This window comes from Oryctolagus cuniculus, chromosome 16 (genome assembly GCF_964237555.1).
Source record: "Oryctolagus cuniculus chromosome 16, mOryCun1.1, whole genome shotgun sequence".
In the NCBI taxonomy this organism is placed as follows: domain Eukaryota; kingdom Metazoa; phylum Chordata; class Mammalia; order Lagomorpha; family Leporidae; genus Oryctolagus; species Oryctolagus cuniculus.
In genome coordinates, this window is record NC_091447.1 from 43,293,665 (window position 1) to 43,314,817 (window position 21,153).

The 21,153-nt window shown below is 47.4% G+C and overlaps 1 protein-coding gene across 3 annotated transcripts in view; it reads right to left on the bottom strand.

The window, feature by feature from the left end:
* Positions 1 to 735: 735 nt before the first annotated feature.
* PEX1 (peroxisomal biogenesis factor 1) overlaps positions 736 to 21,153 on the bottom strand; it is a 47,278-nt gene continuing 26,860 nt past the window's right edge. The window contains exons 13-24 of one of the 3 annotated variants that reach the window (XR_011383214.1): positions 19,711 to 19,865; positions 17,586 to 17,775; positions 17,232 to 17,398; positions 15,319 to 15,453; positions 12,396 to 12,460; positions 6,950 to 7,092; positions 6,761 to 6,864; positions 6,087 to 6,263; positions 4,596 to 4,826; positions 2,103 to 2,410; positions 1,881 to 2,011; positions 736 to 1,086 (exon numbers count right to left, since the gene is read on the bottom strand). Coding sequence is in view for 2 of the 3 variants with exons in the window: in XM_002713809.5 (XP_002713855.3) it covers positions 999 to 1,086; positions 1,881 to 2,011; positions 2,213 to 2,410; positions 4,596 to 4,826; positions 6,087 to 6,263; positions 6,761 to 6,864; positions 6,950 to 7,092; positions 12,396 to 12,460; positions 15,319 to 15,453; positions 17,232 to 17,398; positions 17,586 to 17,775; positions 19,711 to 19,865 (1,784 nt within the window). In the remaining variant the exon portion in view is untranslated. The remainder of the gene's footprint in view (positions 1,087 to 1,880; positions 2,012 to 2,102; positions 2,411 to 4,595; positions 4,827 to 6,086; positions 6,264 to 6,760; positions 6,865 to 6,949; positions 7,093 to 12,395; positions 12,461 to 15,318; positions 15,454 to 17,231; positions 17,399 to 17,585; positions 17,776 to 19,710; positions 19,866 to 21,153) is intronic. The other 2 variants (XM_002713809.5, XM_051853339.2) reach the window with 2 other exon arrangements.

Here is a 21,153-nt window from a genome sequence, read left to right on the forward strand (position 1 = left end):
CATTTAATAAGAGATTTCTGCAGCCTCCAGGAAAGACAACTACAGTGGCTCGTGGGGATGAAGGTTTGAGGCCACTGCACCTAGAACGTGTCCCTGATCCTGGGAAGCAGCGGCTGGAGTCAGGAAGGTGGAGTCATGGCTGAACATCCTCCCTTGCTGCCTCGCGTATGTATTTGTGCATTTCTCTAACTTTGGGCTTTTTCCTCTGCTCTTACTCTACACCACAGCCAGCTGCCATCAATTGTGCTAGCTTTAGGAGAGGAATGAGCACCGCTGAGAGACCCTGCACTTGGATTAGGGAGATGGGATCACTTTTTGGGGGAGGAGATGATTAAATTTATTTGAAAGTCAGAGTTACAGAGAGGCACAGAAAGGTCTTCTATCCACTGGTTCACTCCCCAGATGGCTGCAATGGCCGGAGCTGTGCTGATCCGAAGCCAGGAGCTTCTTCCAGGTCTCCCATGTGGGTGCAAGGGCCCAAGGACTTGGGCCATCCTCCACTGCTATCTCAGGCCATAGCAGAGAGCTGGATCAGAAGTGGAGCAGCTGGGACTAGAACCCGCACCCATATAGGATGCCAGCACTGCAGGCGGCCCTTATTTGAACTTCGTGTAAACCTAACATTTTCTGACAGAAGAACAAATAACTGGATTAGTAGGTCATAGGATGTTTTGTTTAGTTGCTAAGCATAAACTCTGTTGAATGCTAGAAAGAAAGGTGCCAAACGTGCAGCCATGAGTTCAAAAATTTATTTAAATTAGATAAATTACTTCCATCATTTGGACAATAGGAAATGCATAAATCTGTTACAGATATGCTAATTTATTCTACAGTATTAATCTTAAGTGTATTCCTGATCATAATCAATAGCATTTACCAATTTGTCATTTTATAGAATAACTGCATTTGTCAAATTAAAAAAATTTACAGACACCATTTTTTACTGTTAACAATGTAAGGGAACAAGCCACTTCCCTCCCAAAAAGTCCAAGGACATTTTATGCTAAAGTTACTTTCTGTCCAGGTCGAAACAACATGGTTCCGCTTTGATTTTTTCTCTTCTTTGGATTTTGAAAGTTTTCATACCTTAAAGAAGTATGGAAGATAACACTTAATGCATGTAAACATTACAATTACAAAAGATAGTTGTTTGCAAACAGTTATATATTAGGAGAGGAAATACCTTACTAGCAAAAAGGGAAGAGTTCTCAGGTAAACTTTCAGAAAGTCGTATTTCAGGGTGGGCATGTAGCCTAATTGCTTGTTTTTTAAATTTTTATTTATTTTTCTACTTGTTTTTTATTTGAAGGCAGAGAGATGTATCCCATCCCTTGGTTTACTCCCCAGATGCCTGCAGCAGTTGAGACTGAGCCACACCACAGCCAGGAGTTTCAGCCTCAGTCAGGGTCACCCACGTGGACGGCAGGGACCAAGGTACTCATTAGTAGGAAGGTGGAGCAGCAGCAGAGCCAGGACTCACACCCAGGGACACGGATATGGGATGTCAGAGTCCTAGCCACCGCGCTGAATGCCTACCAATATTGGAAAGGCAGAGAGAGAGAGAGCGAGCTTCCACCCTAATGCTTACAGCGGGAAGGTGGGCCAGGCCAAAGCCAGGAGCCCAGAACGCATTCTGGTCTCCCACTTGGCTCAGGTACCTGAGACTCAGCTACCATCATCTATCCCCACCCCCCACCCCGGCCCTTGGTCTCCCATGCGGGTGCAGGGCCCAAGCACTTGGGCCATCCTCCACTGCACTCCCGGGCCACAGGCGGAGGATTAACCAAGTGAGCCACGGTGCCAGCCCAAAATAATATTTTTTTAGACAAGAAGTTTCACAGTTTAGGTAACTGCATCACCCGTAAGAGTCTGGTACTTACAGCTCAGAAAAAGTCTTCCAGTCTTCCTCACTAATGGACGGTCTCGTGTGACCCAGTGCGGCCATTAAGTGCGACTGGCTAATGGCCAGACTGGTTCTGACTGGTCCTGGTTGGTGAAGGGATTCATCCTCCTTAAGTATAAAAAGAAAACGACAAAAAATTAACGCCGAGCCAGTGTGATTTCCTTCTGTCGGGTTTTTCAGAGACCGTGTGTTCCCTTACAGATACGGAAAAATGCCGTGGGAGCACACGAGCGTCATCTGTGCTCATCAACAACGGCATTCGTCATCCAACACGTGCGAGGAGTTGTTACAAGGAAGGGGGAGCAGTACCCCACTGTGGCTCTGGTATCTGCCTCTGATGGCGCCGATCTCCGCCCTCAGCTGCTCCCTCTGTTCCTGCGTCAGCTCCTGGGAGCCCTCCTGGGAGGCCGTCCTGAGCACCGGGGGCTGTGAGCTCGGCTGCTCCTTCCCGGGGGCCCCCGGCAGATCCTGCGTCACGGAGCTCGGCGCCGACAGACACTGCGAGCTCTGCGGTCAGTTCCGGCCAGGACAGGAGGAGGGGCGGGTGAGAAGAGACAGAAATCGCAGTTACCAACAAAGCCTCAACACAGATAATTTCACACTTATAAAGTAAGCAGGTTGAAAAGCTGCTCCCTGTCTCTCCAGGTTCTCTGCCAGCTGCTATGGAACCACCCCGGAGTGAGAGCTGTTGTGACTGGGCGGTTCTTGTTTGTGCTTTGCTACTCAGGCCCTACAAACTACTGCTGTTTCCAGCAGACAGGGCTACATGGATGTTCTAGCACATTTCCAGGTGACATTAATGGAAACCAGAATAAAGATGGGAATTAAAACTTTTCTTGGGAATAAATGAGTCACTCGTATATTTCAAGAAATCTGAATTAAGAGGCCAGCATTGTGATGTAGTGGGTACACTACATTCCATTTGGGCACCAGTTCAAGTCCTGACTGCTCCACTTATAATCCAGCTCCCTGCTAATGTGCCTAAGGGATGCAGCAGAGTCCTCGGGGCCCTGCACCCACAAGGGAAGAAGTTCTAGCTCCTGCCCATCCGAGCCTCGGCTGTTGTGGGCATTTGGGGAGTGAACCGGCGGAAGGAAGATCTTTTTTAAGATTTATTTATTTGCTAGAGAGGGAGAGGCAGAGGCAGAGAGGGAGATATCTTCCATTCTCTGTTCATCCCCAGATGGCTGCAGTGAATGGCTGGAGCTGTGCCTATCTGAAGCCAGGAACCTGGAGCCTCTTCCAGGTCTCCCATGCGGCTGCAGGGGCCCAAGTATCCTCTACTGTTTCCCAGGCCATAGCAGAGAGCCGGATCGAAGTGGAGCTGCCAGGACTCGAACCGGCGCCCATATGGGATGCCGGCACTGCAGGCGGGACTTTACCCGCTATGCCACAGCACTGGCCCCAGGAAGGTCTTTCTCCCTCTGTCTTTTCCCCTTTCCCTGACTCCTTCACTTTTTTTTTTTTTTTTTTTGACAGGCAGAGTGGACAGTGAGTGACAGAGAGAAAGGTCTTCCTTTGCCGTTGGTTCACCCTCCAATGGCCGCTGCGGCCGGCGCACCGCGGTGATCCGATGGCAGGAGCCAGGTACTTATCCTGGTCTCCCATGGGGTGCAGGGCCCAAGCACCTGGGCCATCCTCCACTGCACTCCTGGGGCACAGCAGAGAGCTGGCCTGGAAGAGGGGCAACCGGGACAGAATCCGGCGCCCCGACCGGGAGACTAGAACCCGGTGTGCCAGCGCCGCAAGGCGGAGGGTTAGCCTAGTGAGCCGTGGCACCGGCCGTCCTTCACATATTTTTAAAAAATCTGAATTATAAAGCAAATGTACAAAACCCAAGAAAAATGCACCCAAATATAAGTAAAAATGTTCTATGTACTAATGAATTAACAGTGAACCACTATTAATTTGGGAGGAATATAAACTGAACGTTAATTAAGTAGAAAGTGATAACACCCACAATGAATCTAACATTTTCCTTGCTGTTACATTATTACTACCTTCCTCTGTACCTATACTTCCCACAAAGGGTATCATACATAGTAACATTTTGTAGTCAGGAATTTTGGACACTAATGTTTCAAATTTCTCATCACCAACTGTTCTGTGCTAAGAGAATAGAAATTTACTTTACAATGAATCTGCTGCTAAAGACATCTAAAAACCACCAATACGGATAGTTAAACCTGAAGAAACCATCAGGCTGGAGCCATGGGATGGATAGTGGGTAAAGCCGTCAGCAGCACCAGCATCCCATGTGGGCACCGGTTCTCGTCCCAGTTCAGCTCCCTGGTGATGCGCCTGGGAGAGCAGCAGCGGGTGGCCGAAGTGCTTGAGCTCCTGCACCACATGGAGACCCAGAAGAAGCTCCAGGCTCTGGATCAGCACTGCTGTAGCCATTGGGACCATTTAGGAAGTGAACTAGCAGCTGGAAGATCTCATTCTAACTCTGCGCTTCAAATAAGTAAATCTTTAAGAAAAAAAATTCCACCACCATTCATGACTTTGACCCCTTCTTGCTCCCAGCCCTGACTTAAAATTAACAAGGAATGAAAATTAATAATTAGTGTAAGAAAAACAAGACAGTTTCACAGGAAGAACACGTGGGGCTCGTTAGGACGTAGTCACTGTCCATTTACAGCAACACAAAGCTTTCTAGCTCACAACCTAAGACACCGGCCGCCAGAGATACCAGGTCGGATGAGGTTCCGTTTCCAAGCTCTGACTCATACGAGCTTCCAAAGTAGAGCCGGTACATATTGAATCTCGAGTCCTCTGCCAGGATCTCCGGCGTCTCGAGAGAAACGAGGGACTGATCCAAGCCACACTCGCCCTCTGCAGCGGAGTCATCAGAGCCACTGCTGTGGTTCAGAAAGACCATTGAAGACAGGCTCAGGTCGCTGTCAGAGCTGGAGCCCCCGTCCTGAGGTAGCAGAGAAGAGCACAGCTCAGAAAGGAGGAACACAGCGCTCCAGCTGAACGCAATGACAGAAAACAAGGACATCCCAGGCAGTTTCCAAAACACTCTGGAGATCGAGAATTCACATGGTTCTGAGGCACATGGTAAAATTGTGACTTTAAAAAAGACTTATTTCAAAGGCAGAGCTACAGAGACAGGGAGAGATTTCCTCCGTCTTCTGGTTCACTCCCTAAAGGCTGCAGTGGCCAGCACTGGGCCAGGGAAGCCGAGAGCTGCAACACCATCTGGGTCTCCTGCATGGATGGCCGGAGGCCCAACTACTTGCTCCATCCTCCACTGCCTTCCCAGGCGCAGTAGTGGGGAGCTGGATCAGAAGCAGAGCAGCCAGGTGTCAAACCAGCGCTCCTGTGTGGGATGCCAGCCTTGCAAACACTGGCTTCACACACTGTACCACAGTGCTGGCCCCTGGGTGTTATTTCTGTGCCTCTGCCTTTGCATTCATATTTTCTGCTCCAATAAGATGAACCAACAATGTTGTAGTGTTCTGATTACACAGTACTTTACACATACTTACCCTTTTTAATAGTGAAAGGGAAAAAAAATTTTTTTTTTACCAAATAAGTAGCAAAAACATGAGAATGTAAGAGAAATTTTATGCTCTGCAAAAATCCCAAAAATATGTGAGGGAGGAGGAATATATAGAAAATCTTCTTAGAAAATACACAGCAGAGTTCAAATATTGGGATCAAGATACCATCCTTAAGAAAAAGGCCGATTCTCGGGCTGGGATAGACAAGGTACAGGACAACCCAGAACACCTTGTGCCAGGAAGTAAGATGTAAGCGGAGGATGATAGGGACACACAAGGACACAGTGGCCATCCCAAAGGGGCTCCTACCCGCCAGACTGGGATTACTTGAACTTCAAAATCAGAACAGCTTTAATTGGTTATTTTTTTTAAAGAACTAAAGTACAAGACAAACTAAAAAATTCCATCTTTATATTATCTATTCATGATATGCTAGTTTAAATAGCTTTTCAGATACCAACATGTTTGTCAATATTAAGGTAATGAGGAAGACACCACTCTCTTGATAATTACAAGCTATTTGCAAAATTCAAAATTCACATTCCAGCTGTGGAGCAGGCAACCCAGGGTACATTTCCTCACCATCTGCCAAAGCTGTGACTTCCGGGGGTTTACGTTCCGACACTGAGCTGCTTCTGCCCGCACAGAGGCTCCCTGCAGCCCCATCACCGTACCTGGAGTCCGCCGGACAGCAGCCGGCCGTGCAGGGCCTCCAACTGGGCGGTGTAGAGCAGCGCTTTCAGATCGGCCCCAGTGAAGGAGTCGGTCACGGCAGCCACGTGCTGCAGGTCCACGTCGTCTGCCAGAGGCAGGGAGGCACTGAGAACCTTCAAAATCTCAAGGCGGGATGCCTGCAGGAGGCAGAGAGCTCACTTAACAAGTAAGTGACACTGATCAAACTGAACTTCACCGATTTTTGATAACTTGCATTTCTGATAAGGTTTTCACAATGTGCTACCTTACTTGGCACATTTTCTCTAGCAGAAGGAACGTTCTTAGTTACTTCGTCTCAACTTTAGATTCAGACAGTGCTGTTTTGTATATTTGGGGATGTGTGCCACGTATTCAGGAAGGAAATGGGAAATCGTTTAAACACCGACACAGGACATCTGCATCTATGTTACACCTTTGACTCTCATTTGCACAGCTGTTATTTATCACCATCTATCACTGTTCTACATCATTATCTATCACTGTTGTATATCACCATCTATCACCGTTATTTATCACCATCTATCACTGTTATTTATCACCATATATCACTGTTCTATATCACTATCTATCACTGTTCTCTATCACCATCTATCACCGTTATATATCAGTGTATATCACTTTATGAACCTGTCACCTGGTCTGGAGGAGGACAGTACACACATTTGTCCAGGCGGCCAGGCCGCAGCAGAGCAGGGTCAATCAGGTCAGGGCGGCTGGTCGCAGCCAACACGTAAACACCTGGGAAGAGACCACAGTTACTATTTTTTTAACTAAAACCTGAAACTTATGTGCCAACAGCCTACATCTGCATTACAACGTTTACCTTGTAAGCCTTCTACTCCATCCAGCTGAGTCAGCAACTGGTTAACCACACGGTCCGTAACTCCTGTGTTGTCATGACCTCTTCGAGGAGCGATGGACTCAAACTCATCAAAGAAAAGAATGCAGGGCTTTGCAGCTTGTGCCCTGGGAAAAAGAAACCACGTTCATATGTGAATAGGGCTTCAGTGTTTAAACCATGTAGAATTTGTTTTTAATATTTATTTGTAAGAGTTACAGAGATAGGTAGAGCCATAGAGAGGTAGAGCCATTCCACTGGTTCACTCCCCAATTGGCTGCAACGGCCAGAGCTGAGCTGATCCGAAGCCAGGAGCCAGGACTTTCTTCTGGGTCTCCCACACAGGTGCAGGGGCCCAAGCATTTGGGCCATCTTCTACTGCTTTCCCAGGTCATAGCACAGAGCTGGATTGGAAGAGGGGTAGCCAGGACTCGAACCAGCATCCATATGAGATGCCAGCACTGCAGGCTGGGGCTTTAACCCACCGCACCACAGTGCCGGCCCCTAAACCATGCAGTATTAAACAGACGCTGGGGCTACATCAAGATGGGAATTATCTGCCTCGTGACTGGCAGAACTCTCCTGGAAAACTATTAACTGAGTCTGATGTTTGATTTGTGTAAAGATTTTAAAATTAGTGACTAATGTGTTTTCATAGTTATAGGACTATTCAGATTTTGTTCTTTGCTCAAGTTTGGTCAATTATTTTTGTCTATGTCACCTACATTTTCAAATGTACTAACAGATTTTTCCTCAATATTCCCTTACTACTGTTTACATTTCTGGTACACCTTTAGTCATGTTTCTCTTTATATTCCTAATGTCATTTATTCCTGCTTGCTTGCTTCTTGATCAAACACTCTAGTGAGCTATCTACTATACTAGGCTTTCTAAAGTAATGTTTGGGGAACAGGTGTTGTGGTGTAACGGGTCACCCTTGTGGGGAGCAATCCGGACTGGACTGAGTTACTGGAATTAAGACTTATTCTATGCATCTGCTCTCCCACAATATGGTGCTGGGAGAGAAGTAAACAGCTTCCGCACAGCTGCCTCCAGTTCAACCAATTAACTGTAGGACTTGCTCCTGATTGGAGAGCAGCGTACTCGGCGTGTGGGCAGCCGAGTTGGGATTGGCGGAGGAGGACTATAAAGGAGGAGAGAGACGGCATGCACCAGGAACATCTAAGGGGAACATCTAGCTGAAGGAACACCTGTGCAGCCCCCGAGAAGAGCCGGCCGGCGGTGTGCCGCTCCCCTGCGGAAGTGGGGAAAGCGGCCAGGGGGAACCGGCCTTCCACGGAGGTGGAAGGGATAGTAGCCAACCCGGGAAGAACCAGCAGCAAACCCGGGGAGGGCCGAGCAGACGAAAGAACAGCGCAGGGTCCTGTGTCGTTCCTCCACGAAGAGGGGGAGCGACCTAATGGTGCCGTGACTCGGATAGAAAACCTAGGACGGATAGGAAACCTAGCTCGGATAGAAAACCTAGGACGGATAGGAAACCTAGGACGGATAGAAAACTTAGGAGGGAAGAAACGTGACTCGGATAGGAAACCTAGCTTGGATAGGAAACCTAGGACGGATAGCAAACTTAGGAGGGAAGAAACGGGAAGAACTGGGAAATTACCGGAGAGAGAGACTAGCAAACAGCCTAGGGAAAAGCCGGACGAAAAAGGAGCCGGAAGAAGCTATTGAAAGCCTAGGCATAGACTCGAAACAGCCTAGGGAAAAGCCGGACGAAAAAGGAGCCGGAAGAAGCTATTGAAAGCCTAGGCATAGACTCGGATACGGACTACGGGGGGAAGCTGGGAGAAATCTCTAAGGGCGAAAGCGAAAGTGAAAGCTAGAACAAACAGACTCGGACGCGGACTGTGGGGAGAGGCCAGGAGAAATGAGGGAGGAATATCGTTGGAGGAAAGCTTGGGGAAACATACCGGGTAGAGAAAAATGTTAGGGAAATTGAAGCCACGGGGGGCAGGCCGAGGCGGAAACGGAAGCCACTTTGGGGTTCTCAAGTTAGCCCGGGAATCGGGGGCGAAAAGTTGAAAAACGTGAGCCAGATTGGGATCCGTCTGCCAAATCATGGGGCGGAGACGTACGCTGGGTTGAATTCGCCAGGCTAGCCCGGGGAACTTAGATTGAATGCTAGTGGCGGACACGTAAGCTACGCTGTGTTACTCGCGGAAGCCGCCGCGTGCAGAGAGAGCACGGGGCGTGAATAGATAGGGAACGGGGCTGGCGAGGCCGTGGTTCAGACGCGAAAGGGTTAAGCGTGGAGACCGCGGAGCGCGCGAAGCCAAGCCGCGCAAAGCCGAGCCGCGCAGATGAGGCGCGGGCTGAAGCTGCGCGGAGCCGTGAAGCTGCCGGCAGTGCGAGGCGCCGGGAAGCTGCGGGGATAAGAGAAACAAAAGTTTAGAAGTAAAATGAGAGAAATGGGAATGTTGGCAGACAGAAGTAAAATGGGAGAAATAGGAATGCCCAGAGATAGAGAAATAGAGAAATAGAGAAATAGAAAGGCCTCCCTACAACACTGCAATGTGAGAGCTTGGATTCGGTCTGCCTGATTAAGTGAGGCGATGAGCACCTGGGCGGCTAGCAGCTTATGCGCCGCAGGTCACCGAAGACAGGCACGAATTAACATCAGTAAGGCTTCCCCACAATACCGCAATTAGAAGGCTTGGATTCGGTCTGCCTGATTTAAGGCGGTAAGCGCCAGCAAGCAGCTCGACCAGAGTATGAGCTGCAGGTCACCGAAGATAGGCACAAACCAACACTAATAAGTCTCCCCCACAAAAAGGCAATGAGAAGGCTTGGATTCGGTTTGCCTGATAGGTTTTGTAAACACCTGCAGGCAGTTCTAGCAGAGCAGAGCATGCGCTGCAGGGCACCGAACACAGGCACGCATCAGCGCCTAAAAACCTCCTCACAATGGCGAAGAGAGGACCCGGATTCGGTTTTCCTGATTGATAGGACTTGTAAGAGCCTGTGGCAACTCTAGCAAGTAGAGCAGAGTGTGTGCCGCGGGACACCGAAGACAGGCGCGTATCAACGCCAAAAATAAAAAGAAAGGGGGATCTGTGGGGAGCAATCCGGACTGGACTGAGTTACTGGAATTAAGACTTATTCTATGCATCTGCTCTCCCACAATATGGTGCTGGGAGAGAAGTAAAGAGCTTCCGCACAGCTGCCTCCAGTTCAACTAATAAACTGTAGGACTTGCTCCTGATTGGAGGAGAGCAGCGTACTCGGCGTGTGGGCAGCCGAGTTGGGATTGGCGGAGGAGGACTATAAAGGAGGAGAGAGACGGCATGCACCAGGAACATCTATGGGGAACATCTAAGGGAACCCGTGCAGCCCCTGAGAAAGCCGGCCGGCGGTGTGCCGCTCCCCTGCGGAAGTGGGGAATGTGGCCAGGGGGAACTGCCCTTCCACGGAGGTGGAAGGGATAGTAGCCAACCCGGGAAGAACCAGCAGCAAACCCGGGGAGGGCCGAGCAGACGAAAGAACAGCGCAGGGTCTTGTGTCGTTCCTCCACGAAGAGGAGGAGCGACAACCCTGCCACCTGCAATGCCAGCATCCCATATGGGCACTGGTTTGAGTCCTGGCTGCTTCACTTCAATCCAGCTACCTGCTAATGTGCCTGGGAAAGCAGTGGAAGATGGCCCTCAAGTCCTTGGGCCCCTACGCTGAGGTGGGAGACCCGGAAGAAGCTCCTGGTTTCTGGCTTCAGCCCGGCCCAGCCCCGGTCATTGGGCCATCTGGGGAGTGGACCAGCAGATGAAGACCTCGCTCTCTCTCCTTCTGCCTCTCTCTAACTCAGCCTTTCAAATAAATAGAATAAATCTTTTTTAAAAAAAGTTTGGCTTTGTGAATTTCTCTATTAAGTTGTTTTGTTTCACTAAATTTTGTTCATTATTTCCTTTTTCATGTTTTTGAAATTTCCTAATTTTATGATACATAAGTGATTTTTTTAAAAGATTTTTTTCCTTGAAGTCTTGCAACATCTCCTAATTTTAATAGATAAATTTCCATTATCATATGGTGCTATTTCCCATAAAATCTCTTCCTTAGCCATAGGTAATATAAAAATAAATAATAGTAATAATAATAATAGTAATAATAATAGTAAGTAGTAGCAGCAGCAGTAGTAGAAGAGGCAAAGAAAGAACACCGCCATCTCCTGATTCACTCCCCAGATGCCTGCAAAACCAGGGCCGGGCCGGGCTGAAGCCAGGAGTCAGAAACTCCATCCCCATCTCCCACATGGTGGGAAGGGACTCTAGTCCTTAAGCCGTCCCCACTGCCTCCCAGGGTCATTAGCAAGAAGGCGGAATGGGGAGCCAGAGCCAGGACTCAAACCCAAGCCCTCTAAACTGGCATCCCCACTGTTAGGCCAAAGGCGCACCCCTGAGTTAATCAGAAGAGGTTAATAAAAAATAATTAATGCATAGCAAACTTCTCTCTTGTTACTTATTTTAACAATTTTCAGAGTCTGTATGATGCTGTTTCATTGAAAGATACTGCAGATGCTAATTATATGGTCTCACCTGCAGCAAATTTTCAAAAACTATATTTGAAAAAAATGCGTATTTCCCAGTTGTTCAGTTTATGTTCTAAACATGCTTATCAAATCAATCTTGTTGACTAAGTTGCCCAAATCTTCTAAACCTTTACTGTTTCTTTTTTGGCTTCAATCTAATTACTGAGAAATGTGTTAAAGCCTACCATGATTGTGGAGTTAACTTTGACTTGTAGTTCTGATAATTTTTGCTTTAAATATTTGAAGCTACAATATTAGATAAAATTTTAGAATTGTATCTTCTTGGTAAAATGGTCCTTTCATCAATATGTTTGGAGTATTTCTAAAAATGCTTTTAAAAACTGGTAATGTTCTATTTCTTAGATTCGGTAGTAGATACATAAATATTCATTTTACTATTCTTTAAATTATATATATGCTGTTAATTGCATGCTTCATAATAAAACTTTTTAAAGCATGCAATAAAGTAACCTTTTAATTAAAAAACCCATAATTTCATCACCTTTGTACAATCATTTTGTCCCGAAATACCTTCTGTAGTCATAGGCATTTTATATATATGCTGTAATACTTACCACTCTTAAATTGGCCACATAGAATTTATAAGATAATTAAAAAATTGGTGATAATTACTTAATGTATCTTTGAATAATCACTTAGGATTATACTTCCAGCAATAGTTCTATTGTAAATATAAAAACATAGTACCCAAAGTTTAATTCCTAAAGTTTTGTCTAGTTTAAGTAGTAGTTGGTAAAACAGAATTATTGTCCTCTAGTTTATTAATAATTCACATAAATAATAGGTTTCAGCTCTTCGAAAACTAAGACCGAAAAGCACTGACAATAAATAAGGGAATCAGTTACTTTAAAAAAAAATTCATAGGAAACCAACCTAATAAAAACATCCCGAACAGCTTGTTCACTTGCTCCAATGTATTTGCTGAGTAACTCTGGCCCCTATTAGATAAAATAAAATTAAAGATAAAATTACTCAAAAAATATAACTTTGGCTTTTTACTAAATATATGAATCATGGAAAAGTTTTATTAAATTCATGTCTCTTAAATACACTTTAAAAATTCATGTTTACTGGAATAAATTTCGTGTGACAAGTTCCACACAGCTTAGCACATCCGTCTCCACGTCTTGTCGGGCTTCATTTCATCCAGATCTTGGCCAGGACGTTACCCCTTGAGAAGAGCCTCGCCTGACAGGCTTGTCCTGCACCGATCCCAGTCACACGACACCCCCTCCCCTGCTTTCCTTCCCACAGCCCGACACCTGGGAGTGCACTGTATTTTCCAGTTGTTCCGTGTATGTTCTAAACGTGCTTATCACATCCAGTTACTGCATACAGCGAAGTCAATAATTAGAACAGCCTTGCCTTAAATTGCGATATTTTAAAAAACTGTGTAAGTTCTCAGGCGATTTCCAGTGAAAAATTACTACCGATAGAAGATCAAATACTGCTCAAGATACGTGATCAAAGTAAAAGAATTTCTCATTCTCAGCCATCTGGACACCTTTTGATACACTAGTAGTTAATGCAGTCAGGAAACTACAGGATTAGATCAACAAGAAACAAGTGAGGCAGACTCTTAGGAACAGGCAACACTGGTGTCCGAGAGGGGCCCCATCCTTTGATGCATGCCTCCTGGGATCTCCTCGAGCCACTTAGAATCGCTTCCTGCTGAAACCCTTCTACTGGGAACTCAGCCCAAGTTGTGACTGGATGATTTCCTAATGGGAAAATCTAATGTCCAGAAACTATAATATTGAAAATTCTGTTTGAAATAGTAGTAAAATTATATTCTAATGACAAATATAGAAAGAACAATGTGATCACAGTTGTCACAAAATCCAGAAAGACTAAGTTTTAGTGTTTCTCCATCATTGCCAGGGTAACCATGTACCTAGCTCACAAAATGTCACGGCAAAAGTCAAAGGGAAAAGTCATGGCAAGGTTTCAGATTCGCATTTCACTGGGAACAGAGCTAGAATGTATAATTCTTTATTTAATTTTTAAAAAAGATTTATTTAGGGGCCGGTGCTGTGGCACAGTGGGTTAACGCCCTGGCCTGAAGCACTGGCATCCCATATGGGCGCGGGTTCTAGTCCCGGCTGCTCCACTTCCAATCCAACTCTCTGCTATGGCCTGGGAAAGCAGTAGAAGATGGCCCAAGTCCTTGGGCCCCTGCACCCATGTGGGAGACCTGGAAGAAGCTCCTGGCTTCGGATCGGCGCAGCTCTGGCCATTGCGGCCAACTGGGCAGTGAACGAACCATCAGATGGAAGACCTCTCTCTCTCTCTCTCTCTGTGTAACTCTGCCTTTCAAATAAATACATAAATCTTTAAAAAATAAAAAAGATTTATTTATTTGAAAGGCAGAGTTACAAGGAGGCAGGGCTGTTGATGTGGCACAGCAGGTTAAAGCCCCGGCAACCCATATGGGCACTGGTTCAAGTCCTGGCTGCTCCACTTCTGATCCAGCTCCCTGCTAACGTGCCTGGGAAAGGCAGCAGAGAATGGCCCAAGCCCTTGGGCCCCTGCACCCATGTGGGAGACCCAGAAGAAGCTCCTGGCTCCTGGCTTTGGATTGGCTCAGCTCCGTCCATTGCAGCCATTTGGGGAGTGAACCAATGGAGAGAAAACTCCTCTCTTTCTGTCTCTACCTTTCTCTGTAACTCTGTCTTTTAAATAAATAAAACAAATCTTAAAAAAAGAAGTGGAGCAGTTGGGACTTGAACCAGCACCCATATGGGATGCTGGCACTGCAGGTGGTGCCTTTACCAGCTACACCACACCGCTGGCCCAAAATATATGATTCTTTTGCCTTGAAATCGAATCATCCTTGGACAAACTAATACTGCCAGTGTGTTGAAGTTTACAACCAAGACAGTGAACCCAGATTGTAAGGACGTGCCCCTAAATCCTCACACTTTCTGTCCAACCAAACCAGCCTGCATTCAGGTGACGTAAATAAGGTTGAAATACAGCCGACAAGAAACAGAACCGTTAGACTCCAGCTTCCTGCCTCAACAGACTCCAGCCTTTAGTCTTCCGAGTTTGCATCTTTTTCCTGAGTGTTTGTGTATAATTCTATTCACGATACGTGAAGATCTGCCCTAAGCTACAACACAAGAAGTCCTACGAGAGAGGCGGCTCAATACTCAGTTCCCACAGCTGTAACGAACTGATGGATCACTGCTCCTGCAGCCTTCCAAATATGAGCCTAACCCAGCAGGAGGAAGCACGTGGTGTCGGCGAGGAGAGAGTTAAGAAGCCCCACCTTGCCAGTGGGAATCTAAAACGGTCCAGTCACTGTGAAAAACAATTGCACATTTCCTTGAAAACCTGTTACCTCATAACCCAGCAATTCCACTCCTGAATCTACCCAAGAGAAATGAAAACCTGCGTCCACGCAGACATTTGCTCTTGAACGTTTACAGCAACACTATTCCTACAAGCCAAAGCTGTACACATCGAAGTGTTCACCAGTGATGCGGGTAAACAGAGTGGCTGCTCTGCACACACAATGGACCATTATTCAGTCGTGGAGAATGAAGCGCTGACACACGCTGGAACGTGGGTGAATCCTGGAAACATTTCACTAAGTGAGAGAAGCTAAAGGCCGAGGGTCACTTATTGCAGGAGCCGGGACTGGGTGGGAGGAGGAGTGGGACGAACATGTTGTGAGATGAGAGGCGGCGGCGGCTCAGCTTTGTGAATGCGTTGAATGCCAACAAACTACACTTTAAAACGGTTCATGGGTAAACTTTACTTTAACTGAAAAAAAGATAAATGCACAACCAACCTTGACACTAATGAAATTCATCCCACTCTCCCGTGCAACGACCCCGGCCAGCAAGGTTTTCCCTGTTCCAGGAGGACCATACAGCAGTATTCCTGTTCTCTGTCGTATGGGCAAGTTTGCAAATAATTCTGGATACTGAAAAACACAAAAAGTAAGACTAAGAGCTCGAGTCTACACAGAAACACCCAAGCAGCAGCGAGGTCAGCATGGATGAGAGTTTTAGGATAGTGCTGTCTGCCAGCTCTTGGTGCCCAGCACAACAGAGCAGAAAGGGCCTACTACAGGTGACAGAGGAGCCCAAAGTAACGGCCTCGCGTCCTTTCCAAGTGCATCACGGAACACACTGGAGAAGCTGCACGACTGCACTGCAGCTGTTTCCCGTTTTTCTTCTTGCCCACCCCCTTGTTTAATTATAAGAGCATTACATTCACAAGATACACTCAACCCATTACCAGGTATTCTGCATTCCACCTGTGCGGCTCAGGGGCCGAGCTGGATAGCTACATACAGTCAACTATTTGCAACGAAGGAAAGAAAAGAAGTGCGATTCTGGGCAGTGAGTCCCCAGAGGTGTGCAGGCTGGGTGAGCGACTGACTGCTCCTCCGTTACCTTTTAAATGGCCAGGCGCTCAGAGAACAAAACGCTGAAGTGAGCCCAGCATCAGGCTTCCTGGTGTCCTCCATGAGGGATGCCCACTTAGCTCTCGTCTACAGAACTCCAGACGCACCTCCACCTCCCTCTAACCCCAAAGAGGCCCCCCAGCCAGCAGCTGGACACGCGGGCTCATGTATCGATGTCACTGCTTCGTGCCCAGAGCCAGCACTGGGTGATGCGGGCTCCAGGCCCTTGTTCTCGTGCAGGCTGTACCCCACAATTTGAGCGTTTTCGTGTTCTCTGAGCACTTGGTCATTTAAAAGGTAACGAGGAGCAGCCAATCACTTACCCAGCCTGCACTCGGCATGGCCCAGCCCAGCAATGACCGCTCCCAGGACCTGCCTTCCAGTTAGGCACAACCCAAAGTCCTGCTGAGCTGCTTGCTTCTTTGCAAGGGTCCCAACCTCTTGCAGTGATCCTCATCTGCCAGGTCTCCAGGTCAAACCACTGCCGACTACACTCTCATCTCATCTCCGCAACCACACACGCCTGCCCCTTTACCCTGCCATCTGCCTCGCCAACTCCGCTTTCGAGACGGACACCCGGTGTCAGGACACCTGGCTCCACCCACCAGTCCTGGGCACCCAGTTGATCCTCCTTCCCTGGTTAAATCTTACCAGTTTCTGTTCAAATCCCAGCAGATAGTTCATTTTGCTTTAATAAAATCTGAGTGATTCCAGCAAAAAGGAATTATGAAATCCACACTGAAATATTTACCACATTGAAATAAATACCACCGCAATTTTCTGGGCAAAGAATAGATCAAATACTTTAAAAACGTGTTAGAGTCCCTAAAATAGTGCTGGTCACTCAGCACTTGAAAAGAACTGAGACTGGCAGGCCAACAGAGAGTCAATGACCCGGTTCTGGGAACAAGTGCCCACTTTGTAAAACAGTACCTTGGAGCCGGCACTGTGGCGTAGTGGGTAAACCCACCACCTGTAGGGCCAGCATTCCATATGAGCGCTGGTTCAAGTCCCGGCTGCTCTACTTCTGATCTAGCTCTCTGCTGTGGCCTGGGAAAGCAGTAGATGGCCCAAGTTTGTGGGCCCCTACACTCACATGGGAGACTTGGAAGAAGTTGTTGGTTCCTGACTTTGAATCAGCCCAGCTCCAGTCGTTCCAGCCATTTGGGGAGTGAACCAGCGGATGGAAGATCCATTACCCTCCACCCCCCCGTCTCTCTCACTGCCTCTGCCTCTCTAACTCTGCATTTCAAATAAATTAATTAAAAACAAAAACAAAAACAAAACAGTACCTTGGCTGGTAACTGGATGGTATCCACGAGGATCTGCCGGACGTCATGCAAGCCCCCGACCCTCTCCCAGCGCAGGTCTCTGGGTTTGTGCAGGTTGACGTTTCGCAGAGACGCAGGAACAAATCCTTGCAGAGCCTTTTGGAAGTCCAATGTTGTTAAAACCAATTCTGTTTAAAAATAAATGAAACTTCTTTTGGTAGCCACATTTCCATTATGGATTCTCAAAATCTTAGCTGGAAATGCCAGTTTTCTACTCAAATAACTGCTTATTCAAATTCCAAAGTGGAATCCATTTAATTCTTGCACTACAATAGAAAGACGACTTCAGGTTGGTGTGTGGAGAGTAAAACATACCTTTCTCGGTGGACACAGTCTGATGAGACAGACGAGCATGCATGGCTCGGTCCACAAGCACGGTAAAATCTCGAGCCACAAACCCTTCCGTTGCCTTAGCTATGCATTGCAGGTCAAGATCTGTGAACTTGCTGGTATCACAGTCTAGTTTGTTTTTTATTATACTTTGCAGAACTTCACGTCTTTGCTCCTAAAGAGAAAACACAAAATGCAGATTCCTAATTTTATTCAACTGCTCACATCAGTAGAGTATAATAAACCCCTGTGGTGTGGCTGACTACTGCCAGTCTTGAGTTTTTTTCTCAAAAAAAAAAAAAAAAAAAAAAAAAATTGATTTATTTCTTTGAAAGCATTACAGAGAAAGAAGGGGAGACAGAGAGAGATTTTCTACCTGCTGGTTCACTCTCTAGGCTGCAAGAGCCAAAGTTGGGCCAGGCCAAAGCTAGGAGCTTCATCCAGGACTTCAAACACTGCTTTCCCAGGCACATTACAGGGAGCTGGATCAGAAGTGGAGCAATAGGGGGCCGGCACTGCAGCTCACTTGGCTAATCCTCCACCTACAGTGCCAGAACCCCGGATTCTAGTCCTGGTTGGGGCGCCAGATTCTGTCCTGGTTGCTCCTCTTCCAGTCCAGCTCTCTGCTGTGGCACGGGAAGGCAGTAGAGGATGGCCCAGGTCCTTGGGCCCTGCACCCGCATGGGAGACCACGAGGAAGCACCTGGCTCCTGGCTTCGGATCGGCGCAGCGCCGGGCGTAGCAGCCATTGAGGGGTGAACCAATGGAAAGGAAGGCCTTGCTCTCTGTCTCTCTCACTGTCTAACTCTGACTGTAAAAAAAAAAAAAAAAAAAAAAACCAAGTGGGCCAGCGCCGCGGCTCACAAGGCTAATCCTCCGCCTTGCGGCGCCGGCACATCGGGTTCTAGTCCCGGTGGGGGTGCCGGATTTGTCCCGGTTGCCCCTCTTCCAGGCCAGCTCTCTGCTGTGGCCAGGGAGTGCAGTGGAGGATGGCCCAAGTGCTTGGGCCCTGCACCCCATGGGAGACCAGGAGAAGTACCTGGCTCCTGCCATCAGATCAGCGCGGTGCGTCGGCCGCAGCGCGCTGGCCGCGGCGGCCATTGGAGGGTGAACCAACGGCAAAGGAAGACCTTTCTCTCTGTCTCTCTCTCTCTCTCACTGTCCACTCTGCCTGTCAAAAAAATTTAAAAAAAAAAAAAAAAGTGGAGCAATGGGGACACAAATCGGCACCCATGTGGGATAGGGGTGTCGCAGGTCAACCTGCTGCACTACAATGGCCAGTATCACTACCACTGTTACACACTGTTCTTTGGTAACAGCACTGGGTCTGAATCTTTAAGGTAGGTGGTTCACTTTAAGCAAGAATGTTAAATATGCATGCCAGTCCCAGGATGTGCTTCGTTCAGTGCACTGGCACTAAAACCAATGGGCATAAGTCCCCAAAAGGGACCACAGGCCATACGTGCTGGTGGGAAAAAAATGTTTAATTAATCAATTTTTAAAAAGATATCTGGGCCGGCGTCGTGGCTCACTAGGCTAATACTCCGCCTGCGGCGCCGGCACACCAGGTTCTAGTCCCAGTCGGGGCACTGGATTCTGTCCCGGTTGCCCCTCTTTCAGGCCAGCTCTCTGCTGTGGCCAGGGAGTGCAGTGGAAGATGGCCCAAGTGCTTGCGCCCTGCACCCCATGGGAGACCAGAAGCACCTGGCTCCTGGCTTCAGATCAGCGTGGTGCGCCAGCTGCAGCAAACCAGCCGCAGCGTGCCGGCCACAGCAGCCATTGGAGGGTGAACCAATGGCAAAGGAAGACCTTTCTCTCTGTCTCTCTCTCTCACTGTCCACTCTGCCTGTCCAAAAAAAAAAAAAAAAGATATCTGTCTATATTTCTCACTGCTCTCATTCAGAAGTGTTGTTTTCAAAAACACCATTTTCTGGGAAAGTACATGGCAACATTTCAGGCGGTTATCAACTATGAGTTGTGAACATGTTGAATTTTAAGTTTCCCAAGTTCACTAATGGAAGCACAAGTTTAAAGTCTTAAGTCATGAACAAAACTGATAAAAGAAATTTCTACATAGGAAATGTTGTAATGCTTACAGTGTATTTTTTACCTGGTTAGGGGGCTGAATATGTTGGACGCACTGAAATATGTGAACTCCTTGAGCAGACACAAGTGAAGGATGCAGTGAGTGTTGAGCCTGACTTGTGGCAATCAGTGCAACCAAACTTCCCATGGCAACAAGCTCTTTGATCATATCGTTCAATGCTAGAATGTAACAGCACAGCGTAAAAACTCAGAAAAGTACACACAAAAAATTAAAAACTATCCATGCATTAAAATAATGATATCCCAACACTGAGGGTTTTTTTTTTTTTTCCCAAAGATTTATTCATTTGAAAGACAGTGACAGAGCGAGAAGGAGAGAGAGAAATCTTCCATCCATTGGTTCACTCCCCCAGTGCCCACAACAGCCAGGGCTGATCCAGATGGGCTGAAGCCAGGAGCCAGCCACTGCATCCTCATCTCTCACATGGGTGACAGATGCCCAAGTTCTTGAGCCATATTCCAGTGCCTTCCCAGGTGCATTAGCAGGAAGCTGGATAGGAAGCAAAGTACCTGGGGCTTGAACTAGCATTCTGATTTGGGAGGCGCAAGTGGCAGCTTACCCCACTGCACCACAATGCCAGCTCCAACACTGTGGCCTTAAGGTGGACTATATATGGTGTCACTCCTTCATGCCTTTAAAGGGGCTGGGCCTGTGGCATAGATGGTTAAGCCTCCACCTGTAAAACCGGCATCCTATATGGGTGCTGGTTTGTGTCCCAGCTGCTCCAATTCTAATCTAGCTTCCCGCAAATGTTCCTGCGAAAGCAGTGCAAGATGGCCCAAGTGCTTTGGCCCCTGCACCCATGTGGGAGGCCCAGATGAAGCTCCTGGCTTCTGCCTGGCCCAGCCCTGGCTGCTGTGATCATTTATGGACCAGATGAGCAGATGTAAGCTCTCTCTCTCTCTCTGTAACTCTGCCTTTTAAATAAACAAATAAATCTTTTTTAAAAAATTAATTCATTGGAGCCAGTGTTGTGGTGCAGCGGGTTAAGCTACTACTTGAGATGCTGGCATGCCATATCAGAGGGCCGGCTTGAGTCCTGTATGCTCCACTTCTGATCCAGCTTTCTAGTAATGTACCTGGGAAGGCACAGGAAGATGGCCCAAGGACTCGGCCCCTGTTACCCATGTGGAAAACACAAAGTCCCTGGTTCTTGGCTTTACCCTGCCCTAACCCCAGCCGTGGCAGCCATTTAGGAAGTGAATCAGCAGATGAAGATCTTTATCTGTCTCTACCTTTCTCTGAGAATAAAGAAATAAATCTTCTGAAAAGTCACAAGGGATTGAACTTTATGTTTTTGTTCATTAATTCACCCTTTCATTTGCTGATTTACCAACTGAGGCCTATGGGAGGCAGAAGAGGTGCCTCAGAACAATGTCTAGTGAGGTTCCTACTCCTGGATCTTACAAAGTAAGTGAATGAATAATAAAGGTGGCATTTGAAATA